Here is a 27094-nt window from a genome sequence, read left to right as displayed (position 1 = left end):
TTTGATGACATTTTCAGGGATTGTAAACGTACCGCAATATAATTTATAAAATACATTCTATTGATTTAATACATGCAACCACGTAATGTAAAATTCACCTTATACAGAGTTTCTTTTAGATTTTGTCAGAGGATGTCAAATTGTTCCTATAAATATTTCAGCGCGTCTGCTCCAAAAATAACCCGAAAATAACATTGACCTGAAAGAGTGCGTATCAAATAAATAAAGAGAGACTGATGCTACACTGTTTGTTATATACTTTAACAAGTTTTAATCAAGGTGTTCACGTTAGACCCGTTAGACGATAAGCAAGTTGTTTTTTCGTTTATCTACATATGAATAAATTTGACAAATGAATACATGTGGTTGTTATCAAAAAATTACTAGTAAAAATTATGAAACTTGGTAGGAATTACAGAGCAATATTATGAAATAGATTTCACTCTCTATAGGGCTTTAAATATATAAAAATAGTCACTGTTAATCAATCAGGAAAGTTTTCTCCCAAGTCCTATATACAATAATTTTGGTTTCTGAAATGTCAATTAATGTAATATGTCAAATCTCTTTTAATAGTAATAATACTTTTAACAATTAAAATTTAGCTTTATTAGAAGAAAAGAGTTTATAATTTCATCAATTAGTAATCCAAGGTAGTTGAGTTATTCACTAAATCATTAAAAGAATAATATTGACGTTGTATCGCAGACATAAAGGTTGTGTCGATAAGAACGCAAGACTTAAATTGCACGGCATATTTGACAATTACAATGACGTGACAGATCGAAAGTTGATAGATGGCAGTTAGTAAATGGAGCGTTACACGGTAGAACAACTTGCCCTGATTATCAACAATTATCATGAAAATGGTGAAAGTTTAATTGCCACTATTCGAAAAGTGCATCCAATGTTCGGTCGAAATCATGTTCCCAAATCATCTATTGTGAAAAAAAGAATCAAACGAATTTTGAGGAAAACAACGAGTTTCAACGAATTCTCACCAAAGATTTAAAGCTGCATGCCTACAAAATTTAACTGAATACTGAAATTTGGCACTCTTTTGGAAATACTCATCTGACGCTAGATAGGAAATTTGAGAACAAAGTTGTGAGCTTTGAAAGGAATGATTAAATGAATATGACTTCCATTATAATTTCAAGGCTCTTGAGGGTGTTGTATACAATATGCTAATTAAGAAGATGGGTTGTATTATCTTCCTTGTCTGCTAAGATAACGTCAATGAAAGCTAACATGTTGGATATTACAGGTGAGCGTGAAAATTTGCATGTCATGACACCCTCTTGATATATGCCCCCTTTCTCACTTAAACTTTTTAAGCTGATGATATTCGTTTGCTAATATAAGCAAAAAAGCTTAAAGTTAATACTCCGAAAAGAAATAACTACTGAAAATGTGAGCTACTAGCTTACAACTAATACATTCAATTTTTAGGAATATAAAATAAATAACGTTCTATTCGTATTTAAGCTAGATTGCCAAATTGACAATGAGGTGAACCTTCTTGGTAAGATTTAAGAGTGATATCCTCTGAGAGTAATGTAAATATTTGCTCAAAATACCAAAATATATTTGGTTCATTACTTAGGGTACCAGTTTGCTTGTCCAGGGACTGAGGTAAATCACGAATTTGTTTGTCATCAAAAAATTGTGACAATCATGACTGTCAATTGGATTTTCATGCCGGTTTGTTCAATAACAAATATCGTTCTCGCCTGAGAAGTCTCGCATATAGGTTAAAGTATTGCTGCACAGAACATTTCATCAACTGTGATAAGTCTAGATGATCTAGATGTTACGGTGTAAAATCCCTACAGCTACATCTGGGCTTATTTTTTTACTCAGAATACTCGTGGGTAGGAAACCCTTGTTTATAATTAACATACGTAATGCTAAAATATCCATAAAGCTGCTATATGTGTCAGTATATTAACTTGGTTGCCTAGGCTTCAGCTCTGATTCCGTCTATTTTTTAAGAACTACCAGAGAAACCATTACTAAGGGGCTAAATTGGGATAAAGCCACAGTAATTAACTTCTACAAAGAAGTGTAGAGTGTTTCTTTCCAAAAAATTAAGCAGGGACACCTATCTTAGTTCTCGTTTAGGATTTTGTGACGGTGGGAACTGGATACCCCTTGTCAAAGTTGATTTGAGATCTTTTGACAATTAGTGTAATTGTTTCATATTGCTTTTGTTTTGAAGAAGCATCATGATGCCATTATGCCATCGTTTAAGAAAAAAAGCAATAGGGTACCACGATACCAATATTTCAGCCTATCCATTTAAATCTTGGAACACACCATATCATTTACAAATAGCCTGCATGTAAAGCTTTTGTACAACTATTACAATAAAGCCTCTTTTCCTATCTTAAAAAGCAAGATTACCTAATCGACCATTTTCAACAATTTTAGCTACTGGTATTACACTATGACAGACATCAAAGCCTCGAGGAAAATGCAAATCGCTCGACATCAAAACAGACACAAAAACGAAAATTACAGATTAGTTTTTTTCGTTCGACTTACGGGTTCTTTAAGCGGCCATTACGTTCCGACCGTACATTATAAAGCAATAAGGCCTAAACGCTATACACATTACGCAAAACTAATAAGATATGCGTCGCAGATTAGACGGTAATTTAATTACATATTATGTACCGTGCGAAGTTCGCGGCAGCACATTGTGGAAATTTGCATACCCGTTTAAGATACCTTAATGGGTTTGCATGAGCGGCCGCTCTAAGGGAGGCTGCTCTGCAGATTTATTAGAGTTTACCATGCCATGTTACGTGCCTTATCTATTACAGCAGAACCCATTTTTGTGTTTTTTTTTTAACTTAAGTTGGAGCAGACAATACATAGGTTACAAGGGTTTGTTATATTATACAATGGAGATGAGAATGTTATACTATAGAATGAGGATAGGAACATGGAAAAAGTAATCGGTTACCACAAATTCAGTTCCTACACTTCAAATAAAACGTTATTTGAGAATATAAATGAAGATCGTTATAACACCAGCCCTACATGATAACTTGGAGTCGCATGTTTCATAGGTAATGAAAAATTATCTATAGTAGAGGTCGAATTTAATACAATGGCTTAGTGCCATAGTCCTATCGAAAATTTATTGTTATTATATAACATACACTTATACGTAGAGCAAAACCAACCAGAAAATCTGAAAGACTTGGGGTAAAGAAATAAATAATCTGGAATGAATTTGACTAAAATAAAATAATTCAGCGTATTTAGAGTGTGAATTGATCATCTTGCTCACAGCTTCTTTTAACTTGCTGTCATATATACTTTTTACTTTTAATAATTCACACATTGAATTTTCAACTTATAAAAAGAAAGTGCTGAATTCGATGGCGGAAAGGCAATTCATGCTTGTCTCAATTTTAAGTTATTTAAGCTTTTAAGAAACACATTTTTTTTATCTTCATAACGTTTCGGTTTAAAATACTATAGTGTGGATGCTTATGATGTGCTAAGTTGATATTTTTGTATTATGACGAATTTGTCTTAATTCCTATCGAAAACTGATAGAAAATACTAAATATGCATTTATGGGAAGACCAAAACCAACCAAAAAATCTGAAAAGCCTTGTATTTAGTCAAAAATGAAATAAGCCAGCCAGTTTAGAGAGTGGTTTACTCATTCTGCTATTGAGATATCAGTTTATAGAAATAGAGTGCTGAATTCAACAGCGGAATGGCAAGCCATGTTTGTCTTAATTTAAGTTATGAAAACTTTTAAGAATCATAATTTTATTATCTTCATAACGTTTCGGTTTAAGTCCGGATGTTTATCGTGTGCTAAATTAATATTTTTGTATTACGACGAATTTGTCTCAACTCTATCGAAAACTTATTAAAAATACTAAATATACATTTATGGGTAGAACAAAACCAACCAGAAAATCTGAAAGGCTTTGAGTCAAAGAATAAATAAACTTACCATATTTGATAAAAATGCAATAAGCCAGCTAATTTAGAGTGTGCTTTACCCATATTGCGTACTGCTCCTTTTTTACTTTCTGTCTTACGTACTCGTTTGCCTTTAAAGATGTTGTTATTGAATTATCCACTCATAAACATAGAGTGCTGAATTCAATAGCGGAATGGCAAGCCATGCTTGTCTCAATTTTAAGTTGTTTAAGCTTTTGACAATCATATTTTCTTAATTATCTTCATAACGTTTCGGTTTGAAAATACTAAATGTGCATTTATAGGCAGAGCAAACCTAACCAGGAAATCTAAAAGGCATTGGGTGGAAGAATAAATAATCTGACCATATTTGACAAAAATGCAATAAACCAGCTAATTTAGAGTGTGGGTTAATCATATTGCTTACTTCTTTTTTTTTACTTGCTGTTTTACGTACTTGCTTGCTTTTAAAAATTCTGCTATTGAATTATCCACTTACAGAAATAGAGTGCTGCATTCGATGGCGGAATGGCAATCGATACTTCTCTCAATTTTAAGTCAAATAAGCTTTTAAGAAACATATTTTGTTAATTATCTGTATAACTTTTCGGTTTAAAATACTTTAGTGTGGGTGCTTATGACGTGCCAAACTGATATTCTTGTATTACGCTGAATTTGTCTCAAGATTAACTTTATTAAGAGGCTTAGTTCCTAATAATAAAATAGGAAAATTGAATAAAGCTATCCATACTACCCTATTTAAAAACTGTGGTTTTAACTATCTTAGAAGATTCTATATAGATCCGATCGATTGAAAACTATATGACTACTACGCTATGACCAAAATTTAAAGATAAATTTTGGTTTAAATAGTAATCCAGAAAGACATCGACTTTGAACATTGAAGGTGATTCATTTGCATGCTTTAAATGAATTTTTTTGGGCCCAACTCTCTAAGTTGTTGACTCTAACTCGTTTAAATTGGTTTACATCAAAATCCTTCGGAATACGTGTGCCTCTAAAGCTCAAGTCATCATATCCTCTGTATATTCTCAATTCTCTTATATTTCTTATTCATAAAGGTACACTGTCTACTATTCTATTGAGAAAAAAACAAAACTATTTATCATAGCGGCATAAACTTCAGGTGACCCCGAGGGTTAACGTCTCCTGGCGTTGGAAATGAGCGTATCGGAGGGTGAATAAACTTGCCACATCCGATCGGGTTTAGGGTGCTGTATTTATCAATAGATTATAATATAAGCCATATGCCTTAATACTGAGACTAATAAGGCAGCATCTAGAGTGTAAAAATGGCAAAAACGTTTACAAGTGCATACGAATTCATTCATTCAGATAAGAGTCTCTGATGGTGCAGTTTACATTTAAAAACATCAACAGAAAGTGTTGATAAGTGTGACCTTAATTTCAAAGGCCTTATCTCAGGCGACGTTGCCAGCTTATGTATGTATAATGTATCTCGTTTTGGGTCACGTAATCTTTATGACTGATTGTGCGTTAAATCATATTTCTATTGAGTTCGTCAGTTAATTCAGTATGAAATAAGACTTTGACAAAAATTATAGAATATAATTATGATATATATACTATTTAGATTTTAGCCTTTTGTTCTCTAATATTTTTAAGAAAAGGACAGGCCTCAGGTAGTACCTAAATTAAATAGGGCAGTTACTTTACAGTATGGTCTGCTGAATTTATTCATTCATACAATATAGAAAGCGATGTTGTTGTAGACAACAGGTTAATATCTCTCTTTAGTTTTTATCAAATAAAGTAATCAAAGTGAATTATGCATTTCTACGTCCTACGGGTTAGAATTGAGCTTTAATTTTTTGTCACCTTTCAATTTCTGCGACACAACCTACGGGAATCCTAAATATCTGGGATATCCTAAAAAATCTGTTGATCGGCCCGTATTATCAGTTTTTTTTTAAAACATTTTTTTTATTGCTAAATATTGAAAGACTGAAATATTTAATTATTAATTTGATAATAGACAACACTTAGACACTTAGACAAATTCAACAAATAAGCTTGTTTTATAAAATAAATTTCAATCATGGAAAATACGTTCTAAATGGAATGGTAAGCGGTACATGTCTCAATCTTACGTAAAGCTTTGAGGTATGATTAAGGATTAAGATACTTTAAGTTCTGGTTTTAAGAAGCAAATTTTGTTTCACCACGTTGAGAATATTCGTCTGCTTTTATCACTTTTGTAATAATATTAAGGAAACGCCATATACTGACTTAGGCAACGCTTACCATTCCAACATTAAATTCAGCACTCCTTTTTCTATTGATCTCCCAGGATATTATACGCAATTTTGTGTTAAAATGACCTAATCAACCATGTGTACGAGGATGAAATTTAGCTTAAACTATTAAAGAAAAATTTAATTTTTTTGGGTACATATAAGTACTACCAATCCAGTTGCAGCACTTCTATAAGGGTTGCAAGGTCTGACCTAGAAACTTGATTTAAGCAACTGTAAGTACTTCAGCATTGATTTCAGTACCGACTTCCATATAAGAATACATACATGACTTTTAGCATTTGGGTGACAAAAGAAAATATTCAGAATTTTTAAAAATAAATTTCCTTTTAACTTGTTTTAGTTGGACATAAATACGAATAGTATGTCCCAAGTTCAAAGGTGGTAGGTTTTAAAAGTAGCTTCATTGAAAAGCAGCCTTAATTTTTTCATTTAAAATCAAGTATAGTTTCTAAAACAAACTACTAATTTAATTTATTTAATTAATGACATACTTCCAGAATTCGCTTAAAGCTGCAAACATTATTAAATTTTAAAATAAACTGTTATCCAAACACAATGTTGTTGCACTTTCTGACGACATAATAAAAACAAACAACCTGGTAATGGAATTTTCGTGCGATCGGGAATAGAAATCTGCGAATCGAGGGCGGAATGTATTTTTGGGTGAATTTCCTCTAGCAATATTTAAAAACTTTCCACGTTTTTCTACGTTATTATAAGAAAATTAGTTCACCTGCTCGATTATCCGTGATGACGGAGATTAAAACATAATTTCTACTAATTGGGTTATTATAATTATTAACGGTTATATCGGCGCCAATATAACAAAAGACCGATTTCCAAGATATGGTAATGAAATTTGTAAATACAAATAAATTGCCGCTGTCAGTTAAAAAAAAACGCTTTTCCAAAAATAAATATTTTCAAGTGCACTCAGGACGTAATTAGCTTTTAAAAAAATACGCTGGGTCACATTGGACTACACATATGATTATTTTTAAATTTGAAATTTTATCGTGGGTATTGACAAACAACACAAAAAACAGCGTAAGGATTTAAAAACATGAAATACGCACTATGGTTAAATATAATATAATATGATTATTTATGTGTTTCCTTTATCCTCATCATCTCTCTTCATTTTTGTTTTGGATTTTTCATTAATTTATTCATTGTGGGTACTTTTCCCTTTCACGTAATAATCTAAAATTTTATCAAAGACTAAATACATGCAAATGCTTAAAAGCTAATTGAATTGCCCAAAAACCGAGTGTCCCCAACCATCACCACAACACGATACAATTCAAAAACTAATATTTTGATGCATGCATAATTATATCCCAATTATTTTTTACTCACAAGATGAGCAATTATGGACCAATAGCATTGCAGGAATCACGTGAGGTGAAGTTAAGCAATAATGTTCTCAAAAGGTTTATTTACAGAATATGAAGTGAGCTGAAGAAAAACTATGCACACAGTGATACAGATAAAGTTAATAAATTATTCGGTACCTGCAATGCCCAATTTTCTTAGTCCTTTGTAATTTTTGAACCGTTTTTCATCGTTCACCCCTTCCGCTTCCACGGATCGCACTGTTTTGCCTGCCAAAGATAAAACCCTTTTTAGTATAGTTTGATGTGACGCGATTATCAAATTTCGTAAATATTTTCAATGATTTTAGTCGGGTGCAACTATTTTGACGTTAATAACGTAAAATTTGGATGGTCGCCAATAATTAAATTAATGAATATATAAATAGTAGCTATGATTAGGGTTTTAATTAGGTACTTTATGTGTTGAACTCAAGGCGATAGGTGGTAAATTTTAGACGCAGTTTAAAACATAGAGTTTGATTTTATAGATCAAATATAAGGAACTTAATTGAATGGTAAAATTGTGTCTGAATATTTCTACGTGAGAGTAAGTATTTCGACTTCATTCTAATCCTGAAGAAGACATGAACTGGAGCTGAAACCCTAGCTTGGTAGCATTACTCATATGTAATTTATTCAATGCACAAGAATTTGAAAATCTATAAATTCGTCAGGAAACTAGTGGTCAAACATAATCTTTGATTCAACCAAAGACCAGGAATTAGAAATTTAGATAAACATACAGAGAAAATGTTACTAATTATTTATTCTTTTTGAAATTCCAATCAATAATAACTAATAACTGCAATCATAAGGTAAATATTCATAGTTGTTGCAATGCAAACATGCATGTGCATAGTTGTAGCCAATGCAAACATTCATAATACATTGCTGCATAAATACCACGATGGTGCTAAGCCTTGCTTCCAAAGTCTAAATTTCCTGACACTTCCAGCACAATACAGCTGAGGCTCTCTTGTATCTTTAAAAAAACTTCTGACATTTTTAAATAGGTTGCCAAATAGTATTAGAAGAATAAATTCTAAATTATTCTAAGCATAAAATAAAATAATTTCTTACAGAAAAATGCTTTTATTCAATTGAGAATATCGTAATCTATGTCATTTCATGAAATATGGCTGATAGAACCACCTCTACACAGTGCTTAGGAATTGCAGAAAGGATACTAATGGGACAATAATTAGGTATGTCAATTTTATTTCCAGGTTTAAAAATCCCAGAAGTTAGGGACAGATCGAAAATATTAAAAAGTGGAAGGTAAAAAAAATGACAGCACTCTTGTAAAACCCTGTTCGAAATTTCATCAGATCTTGCTCCCTTCCTGTTATCTAGTTAAGCTAATGTTATTTCTATTGTAATAAGAGACCTCTGGTTGATTTGGTTAAATTTATATAAGGTGTCAAAACTACCTGGCATGAGAAGGGTTAGTATTCTTTTTAAATACAGCTGAAAAGTAGTAGGTGGCAAAGAGGTGTGCAATAGAAATACCAGTGTCAGTTCTTAGGTAGTCGGAATAATAAAAGGGTCTTGATTAGGCCTAGAATTTAAAAACTTCCAAAAAGATTCTCTATCGCTTACTATTAAATTTTTTGGCTCTCTTATAAAAATAATTTCCGGGATAATGGTACTTTTCCTTCATGTTTAAAAGAGAAAATGGTCATATCTCTTATTAAAGATGTAGATTTGCATGAGTCTTGTAACTTCTGTCCAATTTCTATTTTATCTGCCCTCTTCAAGATAGTTAAAAAACTTGCAAAAAGCAGAATCTATCTTCAAATCAATTTGGATGTGAAACTGGTAAAGGGGCTCTTTTTGGTGAGTGTTTTGTGATCTATCCAAGGCATTTGATTGTGTAAATTAAGGAATACTTTTGTCTAATATCGATAAATATGGTCTAAGGGGTGTGGCATTACAACGAATCCTATCTATTAAATCATATTCAGACAGTTACAGTTCTGGGTGTTTGTATGATTGTAGATCCCTTGTATTGATGTATCTATTTTGTGTGACTCCAACATGACCTTTGGTATTTTTTAACTTGACACTAATGAATTTAAGCTCAAGGAAAAAGATGTTTCAAGATTTTCCTTCAAAAGTTAGTTTCATTTAGCTGGGTTAGCTCGCTTCTCATAAATCTTGCTTTATATCAAATAATATGAGTTCCAAAAAGGGTGTTCACTATTAGACCATAAAGTCTCTAAAGCTGTACAATATAATATATTTTATTAAAAATGTAAATGGATGGAATCTCTTAACTAATAAATTGAGCTGGTTGTGAAAAAGCATCTTTTAAAACTATATTGAATATATGTAGAGCTCACTATATTATATAAGTGTGGTTTTAACATAGATAAGCCGTTCTTGCCGTTCCGCGTTCCTTCACAAAAATATTGGTGATTTTTCTAGTCACCACTTGTATTTAATTTCCAATATGTGTTAAGAGGCATATTGACTTCACCAGTCACTGCTTTAGTTTCCATAAAATTTAATAAATTGCTAATTATTTTACGACTTTGACAAGTTAATAAGTGTTAAAAATGCACAAAAAAACCTGTCACTATCACGTAATTAATCTCGATTATAACACTTGGCTATAATACTCCGATGTAAACTAACAGGTCTCTCGTCAAAGGGTTTTGCCACTGCGCATCCAAATTTCATCGTCACCTGGATATGGTTAAATAGTAGTTGGTATGACAACGGTCTTCATGGTGGCACTTTTATTATCGCAGAGTGACTTAACGGTTTACTCGAAGGATCGTATTGATTCATTCATATTAAAAAAAAAATAGTTCCTCGCAATGTAAATTCTAGCTGCAATCTATATTAGAATCTATATCCCCCGAGGTTTCGAACTCGAATACATCCTGTTTTACTTTGCAAACTATATAAAGTAACTTAAATAAATTTCCCATTAATTCCCTTCGACACTATCAAGGTTGTTCCCCATAAGTAAAGCGAAAAAAAAGGAAAATTAAGAAAATTTACGGTCTGACGTCAAGATACGTACACATACTGGAAGTTACGTTTTTTCAATGAATCACGTTCGGTGACGTCAATGCACCGAATGGCGAATAATGGTCGAGGAAATTAGCTGTGCGCCACAAGGTTGCTCAGGAGACTTGGGATCTTTTTTCGATTTCGACGTTTTGTTGGTACCAGCTAACGCAATTCTTATTGCCTTTTAAGTGCACTGTAATTTCTTGCATGTTACATAGTAAAAAAGGTAATCTTGGTATTTCTCAATAACGCGAAATGAAATATTAAGAGGCAAAAAATTTTAATAGCTTCTAGTTTTGGTTAGTGGTAAAACTGTCTCGTAATTTGAGCTTCTAGTTTAGTATTTCATTCCGCTTCTGCATTTTTTTTATTAGCATACTTTAAGTAAGTAGCTTTCTCCTTATCTCTTAGCATATCAGTACCAAGGAAACTGTTCGGATATATAATGTTTAAATCCCTATTACAAAAGTGCAAAAGTTCAAGGAACTGCAGTACTCGACCCAAAAAAGTGCCGAAACAAATGACTCTTAAAACCGGCTAAAACAACTGCGGCAGTTGGTCCAATGACTTTTTGGGGGTTCCGGTGTGCAGCCGGGGGGGCCCCACCGCATGTCGGTCAATGAACGAAAACACGTCAAACGTAAACAAATGGTTGCATGCCATACAACATGCATTCATGACCTACGCAGACCCCGAGAACATGTGAACGTTTAAATTCCAATTATGTATAATTTATTAATGGTAGTATGTGCCATGTGCCGTGTGCTAAATAGTTTTTCATAAAGGAATTTTTCAATTAAATAACTTGCTTCGAGAGTTGTTCTTGCGGTAATTTGTTCTTTGTTGAATATTTTATGACGTTTTTTTCTCATTTTTTCATGTAGAGCATAGAAGCTAAAATTTAATGTTATATAATTTCAGTATTTGAGATGGAAACAATGAAAGAATCTCAAATGTCACAGAAGTATTTGCTTAAATGCAAAGTCTACTATGAAAGAGACTGCCAATAGAGTATCTGGCCAATCAGTCTGCTTTTAGACTTGGAAATTCAGATATTTTATGTTCTCCAAAATTAAAAAAACATTAAAATAAAATGAACCCAAATCACCCAACTGTGACGTTCTTTTAAATACTAGAACTACAGATTTAACTAGCTAACGCAACAGTTGCGTTAGCTAGTAAATCTGTGCTAGAACGCAGCAGCAAGCCTCTCGGGCAAACTCGCAACTAAGACATGGTCAACAGGGGGGACAGATGATGACTCAACATGTTTACATTATTTAATCTTATTTTATCCTTAGTAATAAAATATGACTAAACCGCCTCTCTGTAGAGAGTTCCATCACGTCACATAGCCGAATGTGCATTAATAAGAAAATGACCACGTGACTGTTTCATCAAAAATAGGTTCTCACACTTTGACTTGACGATTTGAGTTATTTATTGATTAAATGTATTTAATATATTATATAAAACTCAATTTAAAAAATCATATGCAGTGCTAAGAAGAGATAACGTAATAAACCAACGTCATTCTTGAATTTGGAATGCAACAATGAGTCCCTAGATTTGTTCGGGGAAATCGGACCAACGTCACATTTAAACGAGGGGATGGCGAATGCTTTACTCATCGTGTTATTCAATTAAATTTTAACTAAAACTCAATTTATTATGTTTATATGAATATTTCTGTATATGAACTTCCTACTATATGGTTTTATTTCCTACCAATTTCTTTATTTAGGGCTTTAAAGGCTATTAGACGAGATAATATGATAAAAATATACAATTTTGCTTCTAACGTCAGTAGTCTTTAAAACGCAGTATAGTGAGCCTGCATCAGATTTGCTCTGGTGAATGATTTGGACTCATGCCCATCAGTATAAAATTTAAAAATTCCCAAAAATTAACCTTCAAATTCTCCAGATTTCACCAGATATTAGGTTCATCGAAGAGGGTTACCTAGTAGTTTTTAAATCAATCAGAAGCTTGCATTGACCGCCTGCACTTCCCTGTGATACGTCATCCTGTGAATTTATTTTAAAATTACCAAACAGATTGATTGATTAAAAGAGACCAAAGAAATTGTTAAGCAATTAACAAGGTGATAACCACACCATAATTTAATGCTAACTTGTTCTCGATCAGCTCCGGGATTCGGTTCATGTACTCCAAAGTTCTACAGTTATCTTTCTTTAGTCGATTTAAAATTGCATAAGAGTGGCACCTATGGTAAAAGAATTCCATTAATCTAGAGAGTTTCATTAAGGTTTTCAGGGAAAAGTTTCTTTTCTTTCATTGAGAATTTAGCAGGTAGATCTGCTGCTACATACTCAATGGAAACTAAACATTTGCCGCAAAACTCTACGAGATTTTGTGCTAGGATTTCACAAGAGTAATTGGATTCTGAATTGCTTAATTAGGAAAAGTTTGTTTTGAAGAAAAAAACAAATATACATGAATACAAAAAAAATTAATAAAAATGTTGATTAAAAGAAACAATTGTTTATAAGGCAACATAACATACACACGTAATCCCGATCAACTTTATATGGGCAGCTGTGGTTCATGGATGAGGAATAGAAGTGCCTATGCTAGGACTTCGAATACAAGATATAAGACGTGTTCTATTATTGTTTCTATAGTATTTAGTATTCATAAAGTAGAATACACTGGCAACATTGTCATGGATGAGATAGGGGTGAAGGTATAAGACTAGCAATGCTAGCTTTTCAATGCATATATGTAGATTTTGCAGGTCCTTTTCCCAACAAGAAATATTCTTAATATCCAATAATTGAACTAATTTTTCATGCTTAAAACTTATTTATAAGTCACACAATTGTCGACATTTTAATGATCATGATCTGACAAATTTGGATAATCATTCTCACAAAAATATAAAATGGTATTTCATTAAGATAAATTGATGAGAAAACAAGCAAAAACACAAAGCTTATGCAGACAACAAAAGGAGAACTAAATGTCATATATTTCAACTTGGAGATTCAGTTTTATGCAAAAAAAAATCCTTATTTAGACCCTAAATCTGACATAGACATTAAAGATAGTACCATTATAGCTAAAAGAGATAATTTCAAGAAATTCTTCATTTTTCAAACAAATGTATTAAATAAATTCGGATGTGTCTTCAACAAAACCATCTTAGAATTTTAGTTCACAGCCAATAAATTAATCAATCCCTATATCAAGAGATTTGTACGATGTAAAATATCTGAAGATAGACATTAGTAACTTTACTAATAATTTACCACTGACCCCAGTGAGTATTATGACTGAAATCAATTCAGCACCTATCTCTCAATCAATCCAATTGAAATTGTGGAGTAAACAAAAAATAATATTCTACTCCATTGAGTAAAAGTCTTAAAAGTGAATCAGCAGAAAATTATTCAAGCTGTGAAGAAAATGTGATTATTCTGAAGTTGATATAGAATACCTACAAAAATTTGACTTTCAACAGACTTGTAAACAAAGACCTCAACCACAAAGACAACAACCCAAACGTTTTGAAAAGTCCTATTAATCAAGTAGAATATACTTGGCAACATTGTCACGGATAAGATGAGGATGAAGGTAGAAGACCATGCGGAGTTAGTTAGGTTAGGGCAGATCGATCGCTTTGTATTACTTTGTGAAGAGGAATAAAAATACAGTTTCATTCTTCTAATTCTATCATAATATTACAAATTACATATTATAATAAAAATGAACCTAATCGACCGAGGAAAAATTGCAACAAAAAGTTTCTAATAATATAATATATTTAATAATAATAATAATGTTTGTCAAGTCACTAATGACACTAATATTACGTGAAAAACAAATTCCAAGTTTCATTAAACAAACATAATAAGCAACGTGTAGAATTATAATGTTTCAAGTCATAATTCCTCATATAATTCTCCGAACAAATATTGCAGTACATTAAGGATTACGTTATCTGAGGCCATAAGTAATTTAAAAGCGTTAGAATGTTTTATCGTTTTTTTTTGTATGCTTATTGGCAAAAGTTATGGAGACCGGTGAAGTTTTTAAAAATTAATAAATAATTTATAGCCTTAAACAGGTTTAATAATATGTTTAAAGGTCAGGGAATGACGATTAGAACGAGTTCGGAATTATCTATGTAAATACAGTAATTATTATTATGAAAGCGCAAATCCAACCTTATTAACTTATGGCATTCAAAACTCTGACCTACCTTAATTTAAACCACAATTTACCAAAATACCAAATAAAAAAAGTTACCGGTTGTTGCCTAAAAAAAGATGTCACATGAAAATTATTAATACTGATGACTTCGAAATTTTAATTTATAAATAAATTAGCATACTAACATTCCCACAGAAACCATTTGTTAAATTAGAAAACATTGTTAAGTTGCGTAATTTGGCACTTGGACAAAACAAAGTCTCATTTGGCATCGGTTTGTAGGAATGCAAATGCAGTTGTTGGTAAAATGTCACATTAGGATAGACTAAACAAGCATATTTAACAGTATATATAAACTTTTCTCTTGCTGATGTTTTACCTTTATAATAAAATTATTACTTAGTAAAAATTAAAATTCAAAACTAGTGTGTGACCGTGACTTTGTGTTTTCTCTGTTATTGTGAAATTAGTATGTTGGTCGCTTTGAGAATAAAGGATGAGATTTTTGTCTTTAAAATGGTTATGTTCCTTTATTGGTTATTTGTCTTCATTCTTTGTTTCTTCTGCTTTTTTTTTGCATCTCACCTAATGTAGTTAATAAGAAAAAACCAATATCAGAAAAAAATTATAAAAAATTGTATGTATAACACATATATTCGTAAGGATTTACGACAATAATAGAACTTGCCGGATACACGCACTATTCCATACCAAGAACTCATAAATGCTTTTAAAATAATAAAATCCATAGGAGTAAATCCGGCAATATCGGTGGTTAATGATGCCTCACAAGGCTCTAAATATAAATTGATCAATAATAATGAAAATTAAAAAATATATCGGATATGTATTATCGATTATGTATGATTTGTAATTCTTCTTCTAGTGTAAAACCAACAGTTAGATATATGCCACTTGCATTAAAATTGTGTCATAATCATAATCTTAATGCATACTTAATACTATATTAAAATGGCAAGATGCTATTAAGGCTATTCAAAATAACCATTAAAAAATAGCTTGAAATGATAATAATTGTAAGTAAATATACTTAATAAAAGTGTAAAAAGATTTTGAATCTTTGCCAAAATATAAAATTTATAGTAATTTGTTTCCCGTAAATTTATTTAATTAATCGCTATTTACATTAAAATTTTGTAATAGTAATTTATGTACTTTTATTATATTTAAGTTAGCAAAAAGCCTCCATTAAATAAATATGTTTTGTTATTTTAAAATATAGTCATTAAAACTTGATTCTTTAGAGCATTTCCTATAAAACTCGTACATAATATATACTTTTAATAATTCAGTCTAATTTTTGTTCAAATAGATTAATATTTACCTTTATATACCTCTGTGTATAATTGCAATTATTAATCATTACGTATATTCCTTATAAAATCAAGTCTTAATAGTATTTCTTTATATAGACTGCGCTTGTGGACAACAATACAGATTTTGGTAAGAATATCAAAAAATTATAAAATCCTCCATTTCCAGGACCGACTAAAGCAAATTTTGTAAAACTTCCTTATTATGAAAAACGTGTCAACGACTTTATTTTTTAATTAAAACAATATTCCAATTATTAACTAAAGCTAATTTTAATTTCATACTTATGCAAAAGATTGACATACGAGACAAATTGGTATTTACAATTATTAACCTGCGTGTTCTAACCAGTAGTAAAGCCAGTTTCAATTACAGAAGTCAATCAAAACCTGAACTTTTAAGTTTTTAATCGCATTAATAACAAATTAATTGATTGAATCAGCTGCAGTCTTGCTCTCTCGCTGACAAATTTAATCTGATGCTCCAATAAAGCTTGTAACGTTTGATGTGTTAAATTGGTTATTTCGATGTAGATCAGTAGTAATCAGTAAATGGTTTGGATTTATTAAAAATTGTATGAATAGAAATGTCCATAAAAATAATGGAAATAATTAAAATAATTTGTGTGACTTTTTTCTTAAATGATAAAACATGCTAAAGGTTAATATAATGTCTATAAGAATTAAGTAAAGCTAACGATAAGTTGAGTTGAAAAGATCTGCATCATAAGAGTGCTGCGCTTAAAGAGTGCTGAATTAATCAAATTTTGCCTATGTATAACATATGGAAAACTGAAATGGAGTTTTTATATTCTATGGTCTGGTTATTTATAAATATTTGATAATAATATGTCATCGGTCTTAAAGCCAATGGATTGCATTCATTGAGCCAAATGACAATTTTCGATCTTTATCCCATCCTGACCTAAAAATATGTATAAATCCTTTTCTCCACATTTCGTTAGATATCCTTTTAGGTCTATACTTAAAACCGATATAAACAGATGTAAAGGCTGTAAAATTTTTATTTTTTATATTTTATAGGACATAAAAGTCTCCAAAAGCATCTATTTTGAAGATAATAATATTTCAGTTACTTGATGCTATTAGAATATTAGCAAATGTTAAATATTTGGTACAATATTTTGGTATTTTCAAATTTTTGATTAATGCCAATGAAATATTTTTAACGAAAACAACAAAAATATTAAATTAATTAATTAGTACCTTTTACCCACAAAACAATAATGCAGAAATAAATATCCACAAATCACAAACGATCTTTATAAAAGCATTATTTTCGTCTGTATCTATTCAGCGTAATAACGTAAGAGAATTGATTTTCCCAGGCAATCCAGGATGTAGGTGAAAAATGAAATGCGGCGTTTGGTCCATTTTCCATTTAAATCTTCAATCAATTCCTAGAATGATGATTTAGGCAAATTACATAATAAAAAATACTTGTCCAATTAATTCAGAATATTGCTGGAAAATAAAGTACGGTACAAAGTAAATGAACTTTTGATATTTTTTTTTTGTTCACAAAATTAAATTCCATAAAATAACTAAATATACAAATATTTTAAACTAAAGTATGTTTTTAAAATAAAAGTAGTCAACAACATACGTAAGAGAAGATTTAACTAAAGTTAAATTATTTTTTCGACATTAAAAAATTATTACAATACTTATTATTTATTCGTTTTATTACATTGCTTTAAAAGTTATTTAGAAAAAACAAAATTAGTATAAGCTGTAACATCCAATAACTCAAAATTTTAAGAAGTATAATACAATCCGAAATAGGACCAGAAATTTCGTCTGTCGTCTAACTATAAAATTTCCATGGTTGCTCCAATGTCGGCACTTGTCATTCCTTCAATTCAATTTGAAGGTGAGCTAAGTGAGGTTATTTACCAGAAAAATACATACCTCATTATTTAAAGAACAAACCAAAATCACTTGATTAATTCCTTTAATAACATATTACTGACTGAATATTAATAAGGAAGGTTAATTCAAAGCACTCTCGAAAACAATTCATAGGAAAAGAAATTAGTAGGTCAACCGACTGACATTGGCATCAAAAAGCAAGGATGATTTTGATTTTTGGTGATTTGGCACCTTCTGTAATTTCTATATAGGACCTTGGTATGACTCGGAAATGGTTTCAATATTTGCAACTGAATATAAAATTGAGTAGGTCCTACATTTAATCTTTGCAACACGATCCAATAATACTTTATCACTTTTTACAGTAGTGACGCAATACCAAAAAATAATTTAAAGCGTCATAATGTAGCTATCTTATACGAGAGGCAACACGTGGAAATGTTAAACCATTGCCAACCTAACCTACGTCAATAAAATATTTGAATGGTTACGAGATAAATTCAACAAACTCACGCCGATTTATCGTGGAAAGTTCTCTTATGTTGACCTCAAAAAAAATCTATTAAATTTGATTCAGACGTATTTGTGTATATTTAATTCAGTTGCAAAATATGACGGCAATGGCAACGCTATTACGTCTACTAATAAGAATATAATTAAAGGAATACTTTTTATTAATGGGTAAAGTACATACTGGGCTTGTGGTAAACCCAGTAGGAAGATTTATTGGAAAAAATCTGATTATTTGAACAGCGCTATGACGACTTAAGCACGGTTTTGTGATTCCTCGAACATAATGTTTTTAAATATTTACTTTGGACTTGTAGATTGATTAAACCAACTAGCCAAAATTTTAATAATACATTGAGCTTAATTAATGAAACATTATAAACTGCGTAATTATGTTAATATGCTTGAAAAATTATCTTTAGTTCTTCCTAAAAATTACTTAATAATTCATTCAATACTGAATCATAAAAAATTAAGTCATTTGCATCTAAAGACATCGCAACTCATATAAATTACTAAGAATAGTCATACTCGTACGTTAGGGTACTCTAAAAAAGTGTGCTACTAATGCCGGGTCCACACTGACGTGAGCAATGTTCGCCAACGCATTGCTAGCTAACAAAAAGTTCACATGTTTGTGAAGAATCTTTATTTAAAATTGTTTGCGAACACTTCCACGTCCACATATAGATTAATTGTGGCCCACATATAGATTGATATTAAAACAATGTGCAGGAAGTTCTCTTTTAACAGATCTAAGAATAATAGAGGCCTGTAGCTTCAAGAATTTTACCAGAATGTCACCCGAATTTTTATTAAATTTGATTGGTGCTAGAGTCGCTGGTGAAAATACAAACTTTAGAAAATGTATAACTGTTGCAGAAACAGTAGGCAAAAACTGCTCAAAGACTTTTGATGACAGAAGATTCGTTCCAAAGCTGAATGTTTAGAATTTCAAAACAAAGTATATTCTCAAAAATTGTACCCAAAGTTTGTGAAGTTAAAATTGATGGTCTAAAAAATTTAGTACGTGGTAATTGGACAGTTTGTCGTGGTGTGGACTCTGTTTTCATGGGGTAAAGGTAGTCCAAGAGGCGAGTATGCTGAAGTTTGTCTCGAAGGATGTCGTGACAATTAAGACCCCTTCGGGAGATTGACGAAAGTAACCAAGTGAAGGACGAGAATTTCGTTTATTTTAAACTGGATTTTTACTCCGTAGATAATTCTCTGATTTTATGCCCAACCACGACACCTTATGCAGAATATTTAATCCTGGTGTATCTTAATTCTCTTTCACTAATAAATTACTCTATGCTATCGGCTAAAAGCTACTAGTATATGTGCTCTATTTTCACGAACGGATTTTCCGTTTCTTGGCTTTTTTTTATAATTGTTTGTGGAAGTCGCTTCAGAAGTAACATCAGAACAACGTTCAAGATCACTTTTTGTTGTCTTATCTTCTACTATTGCTGTACTAATATTTTCTTCAATGTCATCTTCTTCTACAGTCTACTGTCCACTTTTCTCTATTTGCAAAGAGCGATATATTCAGTAAAGTATTTTTTGTTTCAGTCACCTTCTTCTGCCACAGAGTGGTTCCCACACTGCCTTGATTCCATTGACGGGAAGCATATTGTTGTAGGAAGGCCATTTAATAGTGAAAGCGAATAATACAACTACAAACATTTAGTATCGTATTACTAACTATTATTGTTGTCAATGTAGGATGTCAAGGAAGGATTTCCGACGGAGGTGTTTTTAAAAAAAAAACTTCTTTTTACAAGAAACTCATAAACAATAAATTTGAATTTCCACAAGAACCATCCCTTTCAGGTCAAGATAAACCAATGTATACCATATATATTTGTACTCGATGATGCCTTCCCGTTACTTAATGATATTCTAAAAGCGTTTTTCTGTAATTGTAGTTGAAAATGCTTTAAGCATACTTTTATCATTAATTAGAGTACGACGAAAGCCTATCCTTCTGCAAAAAAAAACAATTCCTATTGTACTAGAATTTATATATTTGCAGAATTTTTTGAAATGAAGCAATACTTCACGACTTTTATATACCACCTGGAAGGTTTGATTCTTTCGATTTTGACACAGGAGGCTTAATTTCGAGAGAGTGGAGAGAAGAAACAAAAAAATCATTTTTACCTTTACAAAAAAAGGAAAGGAAATCGTTACTTTCGTCAAAAAACATTAGAAACGAATTTGCAGACTTTTTCTTAACTTAGCAAAGCAATTTTATGTATAAAACAATTTTATTTAAAACAATGCCATTTTGTTATAAAAAATTTGATATAAGAATAATATAAGTATTTCTTTCTTTAGAGTTTGGTGTATGTTTTTTCATAAAATCTTTCATAAAAACCCTTGTTTCCTTGGGTCTGTTTATGTCATTAAAGAACTTCACCATTCCGGTACACCTTCTACATTTCGGTACATCAATATTATCAATGCCAGTGCCCGATTTGGTTGAATCAATGACTTTCTCCTTTCCTCTGCGATGAGCAGCCAACAGAAATTTCATTTTGTTTTCAACATCTTCTGCAGTTGATTCAAGGATTACCCCTATATCACGCCAGGCGTTTTTTTCTTTAAAACGTTTTTATATTCTTCAACTTGTACATTTAATAAACCCTGGTGTTTTTCAAACTCTCTCATCAAATGTATGCATTTTTCTGTGCTCCACTCCATTATCGCGTAATTCAACCAAAACACCAGACTAAACACTATGGAGAACTAAACTCCAACCAAGAGAAAAAAATAGAAAAACGCGGGTCTTTAACAATCAAAAATCCTTCAAATTTTTCTTTGAAATACAATCGTTAGGAGAAGATGTCATTTAAGTTCAACTGTTCTTGATTGTTAGCGAACACTGTTAGCGAACATTGTTCACTTCAGTGTGGTCCCGGCTTAAGATTTTTTCCAAAGAGTGCTACTAAATTTTTGGGCCATTATTTTTCTTGTTAGATGTCTCAAAGATAGAAAGATATTTTAATTTTTTATTATTTCTTTAGCTTTTTGAAGTATCAGCTGCAGGAGATTCCTGAAGAAATGTTCAAAAGAAAACTACATAAAACTCCTTAAGAAAGGCAAGAAACATAATATCTAAGGAAAAAGATTATAAATCTGGGACCTGACCAGGACCTAACAAAGAAAAACATCAAAGCCAGATCAAATTCCTTTAAAAGAGGTACAAATACTGAAATAGCTAAAAGAGTAACTATGGGAGATTTACTCAAAGATTTAATTAAAAGAGTTAATATAGATGTACTCATTCTGAAAGTCTCTTTCTGAAAATTCTGCTTTCTGATGAAGACAAAAAATTAAATATATTGTTTATAAGTTTGAAGGATAGGGAATGCAGAATTTTCTAATCCATTGATCCAATAACAAGACACTATAACAAATGAACTAGTAAAAGTGTGACAATCGGTGTTATGGTCAAACACTGATTTTCAATCAAATAAAGTTAAAATACATAACAAATTCTTTCCAATTAAGGTTAGTCAATATAATAATATATGAGCTAATGAAGCTTAATAATGAATATGGACCTTCAAACTTCTATTATAGAACCATATATCGCTTCTTCATTCAACGATTAACATTCAACGACCAGACGTAATCACTGCGAATGTAAATATTCAAGAGTTCCTTAAGTACCATCTTTCCATAGGCCATATTGTTATTGTTAGAACCAACTCTACAGTACCATAACCTTTTTTTTAGTTTTTCCTATATTTGCACCTCTACCCTCCACCACCGCCAGAACCATTAAGATCCTGGACGACCTAGTCCACTATAGAGGTACCATATAGTATAGTATGGTAGAAGGAAAATTATACAAATGCAAAAATTATATTATGGGTCGAGAAGTATATGTATACTAAGAATCGAGGTACCATCACTGCTTACTTATGAATAAAATATAAAAAAAACATGCTGAAGGTTTGGAGTTTCACAAATTATAAAAAAAATTGGCAAAACCAGCGAAGCCTTAAACAAAGAATGAATCATAGATTTTTAATGGTAAAATTAGAAGAGACAAAGAGTTTGAATAATAACTTATACATTAATATTGTTATTAAAACGAGGTTTTTCAGCAAAGAAAAGTAGGATGTTCAATTAGATTTAATTAATCCAGATTAGGATTAAAAGGGAGAAGGCAAGAGAAAGCAAAACAACCAACAGGCAAGACTGACTAACCTAATTCAAAACGGTAGGTAATTTTAATGGATAGGGTGTCAAGAGAAGCTCTCTTTCTTTAAAAAAAAATACCAAAATTAGAGGAAACGGTGAATTAAAATTCAAAATTTAAAAAAACGTAAATATATGAAATAATGACGCAGAATCAAGAAAATTTTACTGGTGAAGTTAAGTACCACATACATATGAAAAAGTAAATACTTTTATCAAGTAAAATCTAGTAAAAAAATGCTAAAAACGGTTAGTAGCTTTATGGTTGCAACACAATATGAAGAATGAATGCAATGTAATAATAAAGATGATGAAAATGTATTAAAACTGCACATAAATTTCTATTTAGTTATCGAAACCGCAAAAACCTATCAAAAAGCACATGATTACATGAATTATCTATCGGTAAACGAATAATATATATCTTGTATGACAGCAACGTTATTTGAGGCACACCTCCGCTCCACGGCCAAGGCATTGACTTGCGGCAAACAGTTTTACACGATAATTTGTTTTTTTTTTATGCATAGCCTTCGAACTATGCAAAAATATTTGCAGTTGAATGACGTGCCGAGTGGTTTTCACTATCAAAAGCGAAATTTCGTGTTTTCAAGTTGTAAACCGTCGTAAGAAAATAATCATGATCATGTGGCTAAACAGATGTTGATTTATTTTGTATACAGAGATTTTATAGAATATTTATGAGTGTAGTTTTAAATTTATGACAAAAGTAAATATATATATAGTATTTGTTTGATAATCAATTTGCTTAACCAATAAAAACTATAAAGAATGATCCAACAGTAAGGAAAAATATATAGACCCAAGACCTACGAATCATTGAAAATAACTGTTTATTTAACCGTATCGCTTTCATTAATGGAATAAACCGATCCCTATTTTGGGTTCGGATTTTTCCATGAAGGCACGACCTATCAGCGTAGGCAACATTATTAATATAATATAGAAGCATTATTAAAGCGGTCACATCAAAGCGAGCACATTTTTAAACGGAGCGCTCCCTCGGCGCACTTAGCCTTGTTTATTATCTAGGTTGATATTCCTAAATGCTTCTAATTGGATAATAGGTAATATCACTAAAACAAAATATGTTCTTTTCTGAGATCTGCATTTATATTTATACAGAGGCCATAGGACATATAGAGTTTTATTTTTGAATTAAGGAATAATAAGTGATTAATTATAGCAAATGATGTTGTGTTAATAACAGTGAAATTAGAGGAGCAGTCCTTGGAGAAGTTCATGATGTCTTGAATAAAAGCCAAAAATGGCAAGAAATATATAGTATGGGTTCATATGAGGGAAAGAGATTAAGAAATATACACGTTTGAGATTACTATAATTTTTACATAAAAAGGTATATATAGGAAAACTTTGTTTAAGGCAAATGCCAAATATTTGCTCTCAGCCATATTTGTGCCTTATAAGGAAAGATTTAACCAACTTTGGATGCACTTAATTTACACCAATAGACACAGGAGTCGATAAAAGATACTGTCTCTACAGACTGTGTGAAATTAACCATCGGTTAAAGGGTCAAAGAGTTACCTGTTACTAATCATATCTGCTTAGCCAACCATAGTAATAACAAAAAAAGATAATCTGGTTTACAAAATAAATAATCCAGAATTTTGCCAGTTTATCAGACTTAGTTTTCTTCAACTATATAGTTTAGTTATACCTAGAGTTTTTGTAATATTTCCAAAAAGTTATAAAATTACGTGATTTTTTTTTCCAGATAAAGCTGACCTAATAAATTCTTTAAATAAACTTTTTCTGAATTCTGAAAGAATTTTATTATACTTTAATCTAGATTCCATAAACATATAGATATTATTTGGTCATATCCCATGCAATAATCACTTAATTCTGATGCTTAAAATCAAAGTTATAAACCCTACCTTTACAAGAAAAACCGAAAAAGATATCTAACTAGATGATCCCTATACAAATTTGTTGTTTTTTTAAATTAAATTTGTATATAAATTTGTTGATTCAGTTTAGCTGGTCATAATTGACCCTTAGTACATTAAGACTATAAACATAACATATTAAAGTATTAGTTACATCTCAGTAGTCAGGAACGAAAATATTTCATTTTTATTTCGAATTTAATTAAGAGACTTAAGGAGGTTCATTTTCTAAAAAAATATGAATACAACTCTAGAAAATGTAAAATAGAATATGTAGATGTGGCAAGCATTTGAATCTGAATGTTTTAAGATTCACATTCAAGATACATATACATAAATATTTAAATTCGTGGAAAATTTGTTGTATAATTTTATAGCTTATGAAATATGAATGTTCCAAGAATATTTATATGAAATGTACTTGTTAAATTAATATTCCGGGAATATTTTATGAACAAATAATGCTTACTGGAAAAACGAAATGCAAATATTGATTTTTGTTAAAATTCAGTCACTTTAGTTCAGAGATACATGACTTTTTTATAAAGTTTTAAACTAAGCTCGTTTAGCTTAATATTATTATTTTAAGGATAGCGTAAACTTTTTATTTCTTTTTCAGGAGAAAGTTGATCTAATAAACTCTTCAAATAAACTTTTTCTGTATTCTCAGAGATGTTTATCAGACTTCAACCTAGATTTAGTGCAATAAATAGATATTGTTTGGTTATATCTTATATATTAAGTAACACGTATTTCTGACGATTGAAATTAATGTTACCTTTAAAAGAAAACCGGAAAAGGTATAACTAGATGATTCGTTGTATAAATTCGATGGTTTAGTTCATCTGGTCATAAATAAATTAGATCAGTATAATACAACTAGATAGACCAACTAAATTTTTAATTGAAAGATGGCACATATTACACACAAAAAAAATGACTCATGAAATGAATTAGTAAGTGACTGCATCATTAATTTCTAAGGAAAAAATACAAAAGAAACTATATTTCATTGCTTACAATATATCGTATACCTTGTGCACTGATATTCTTAATTAACGAATGTTATACTCTTATGTCTCTTATATATAGTAGATTTTGAATGGATTATTCATAAGTACTTTTAAGTCTTACCTACTTTTCTTTTGTATTTTTTCCTGTAGATCACGAATCTATATACAGTCCGTACGAACGTACGAGGTATATCAAATTTGTTATTACTAAATTCAGTTGCAATATTAATATTTTTTGCAAATGAATTGTTTAAAGTGCATTTTGTTAAAAAAACACAACGGCACTTTTCTGTAGATCTATGAATTTTCAAATAATGGGAACTCATATCCAAGTGTGTAATCTAAAGCATAGAAAACCAGTTGTTTGCAGTCAAGAAATGTGGTAATTCCTTGGTGATTTTTTTAAATTTTTATTGATACCTATACGTTAACTATAACCTTTCTTAATACTCTGTATACGTTGCTTTTTTATTTTTGCCAGTGTTCGACCAATAGTAATATGCAAGAGACTACAGATAATACTAGTAATACTGAAGATAAATGTAGTGAAACAGAAGAAAGTCAAAATGAACAGAAAATAGACTTTTACGCCTGCAACCTTTTCTTAGAATTTTTTTTAAGATTATTGTTAAATACCTAGTTGTATACCATACATAAAAACAAAATAAAATAAAATGCAAACACAAGTACCTATCTGAACAATTTGAATTATTTGGTTGCTAAAACCTACTGGTACTTTTTTATAAAATGAGCATTTATTTAAATAGTTTAAGATATTAACTAATATATCCTTACATAAGTCATTTACGCGTAGAAGTACTGTATTAACAATGGTTTATTGTACTGCAGAGAGAATTGAGATGATCGAGTTTTTCTTTCGACACAACAGTTCTGCCAATAAAATGTATAAGTATTTAATGACCTTTATCCAAAAAAATGAGTCAACAGAAAATACGTTCTGGAATTAGTGGCTAAATTTAGGAAAACTGACAGTGTAAATAAAAACCGTGAGGTTTAACATGATGTTGTTTCTAATAAAGCAATGCAAATAGTTGCCTTAGGCCAACTTCATGCCAAACTATGAATAAATGTCAAAAAATTGGCGTCGACAATCAAAAGCAAATCAAATTCGATGCTTACAAAATGTATTTGGCGCAAGAACTAAATGAGCACGATTATGACAAAGGACTGAAAGTTTGTGAGACCCTTAGTGAGTTGATCATTATTAATCCGCGTCTTAATTAAAACATTTTCTTCTCAGTTGAATGTAGGTTTTTACTTAATGGAAAAGAAGCTTGGAAGAAGCATAGAGTAGAATTTTTGAAGATGTTATTCACATTCTTCTTGAATTCATGACAAGATGATGTGCTG

At 30.9% G+C, this 27094-nt stretch overlaps 1 protein-coding gene across 10 annotated transcripts in view; it reads right to left on the bottom strand.

Moving 5' to 3' along the window:
- LOC126737927 (dual 3',5'-cyclic-AMP and -GMP phosphodiesterase 11) overlaps positions 1-27094 on the bottom strand; it is a 192024-nt gene that overhangs the window by 67155 nt on the left and 97775 nt on the right. For 5 of the 10 annotated variants that reach the window (XM_050443025.1, XM_050443024.1, XM_050443026.1 and 2 more), the window contains one exon: positions 7769-7858. The exons of the other annotated variants lie outside the window; for them this stretch is intronic. In XM_050443025.1, the coding sequence (XP_050298982.1) occupies positions 7769-7858 (90 nt within the window). The remainder of the gene's footprint in view (positions 1-7768; positions 7859-27094) is intronic. 10 annotated transcript variants of the gene reach the window in all.

The sequence above is a fragment of the Anthonomus grandis genome, chromosome 6 (genome assembly GCF_022605725.1).
Source record: "Anthonomus grandis grandis chromosome 6, icAntGran1.3, whole genome shotgun sequence".
NCBI classification, from domain to species: domain Eukaryota; kingdom Metazoa; phylum Arthropoda; class Insecta; order Coleoptera; family Curculionidae; genus Anthonomus; species Anthonomus grandis.
The sequence above is the reverse complement of the archived record's forward strand: the minus strand, read 5'-3'. Positions and strand labels throughout refer to the sequence as shown.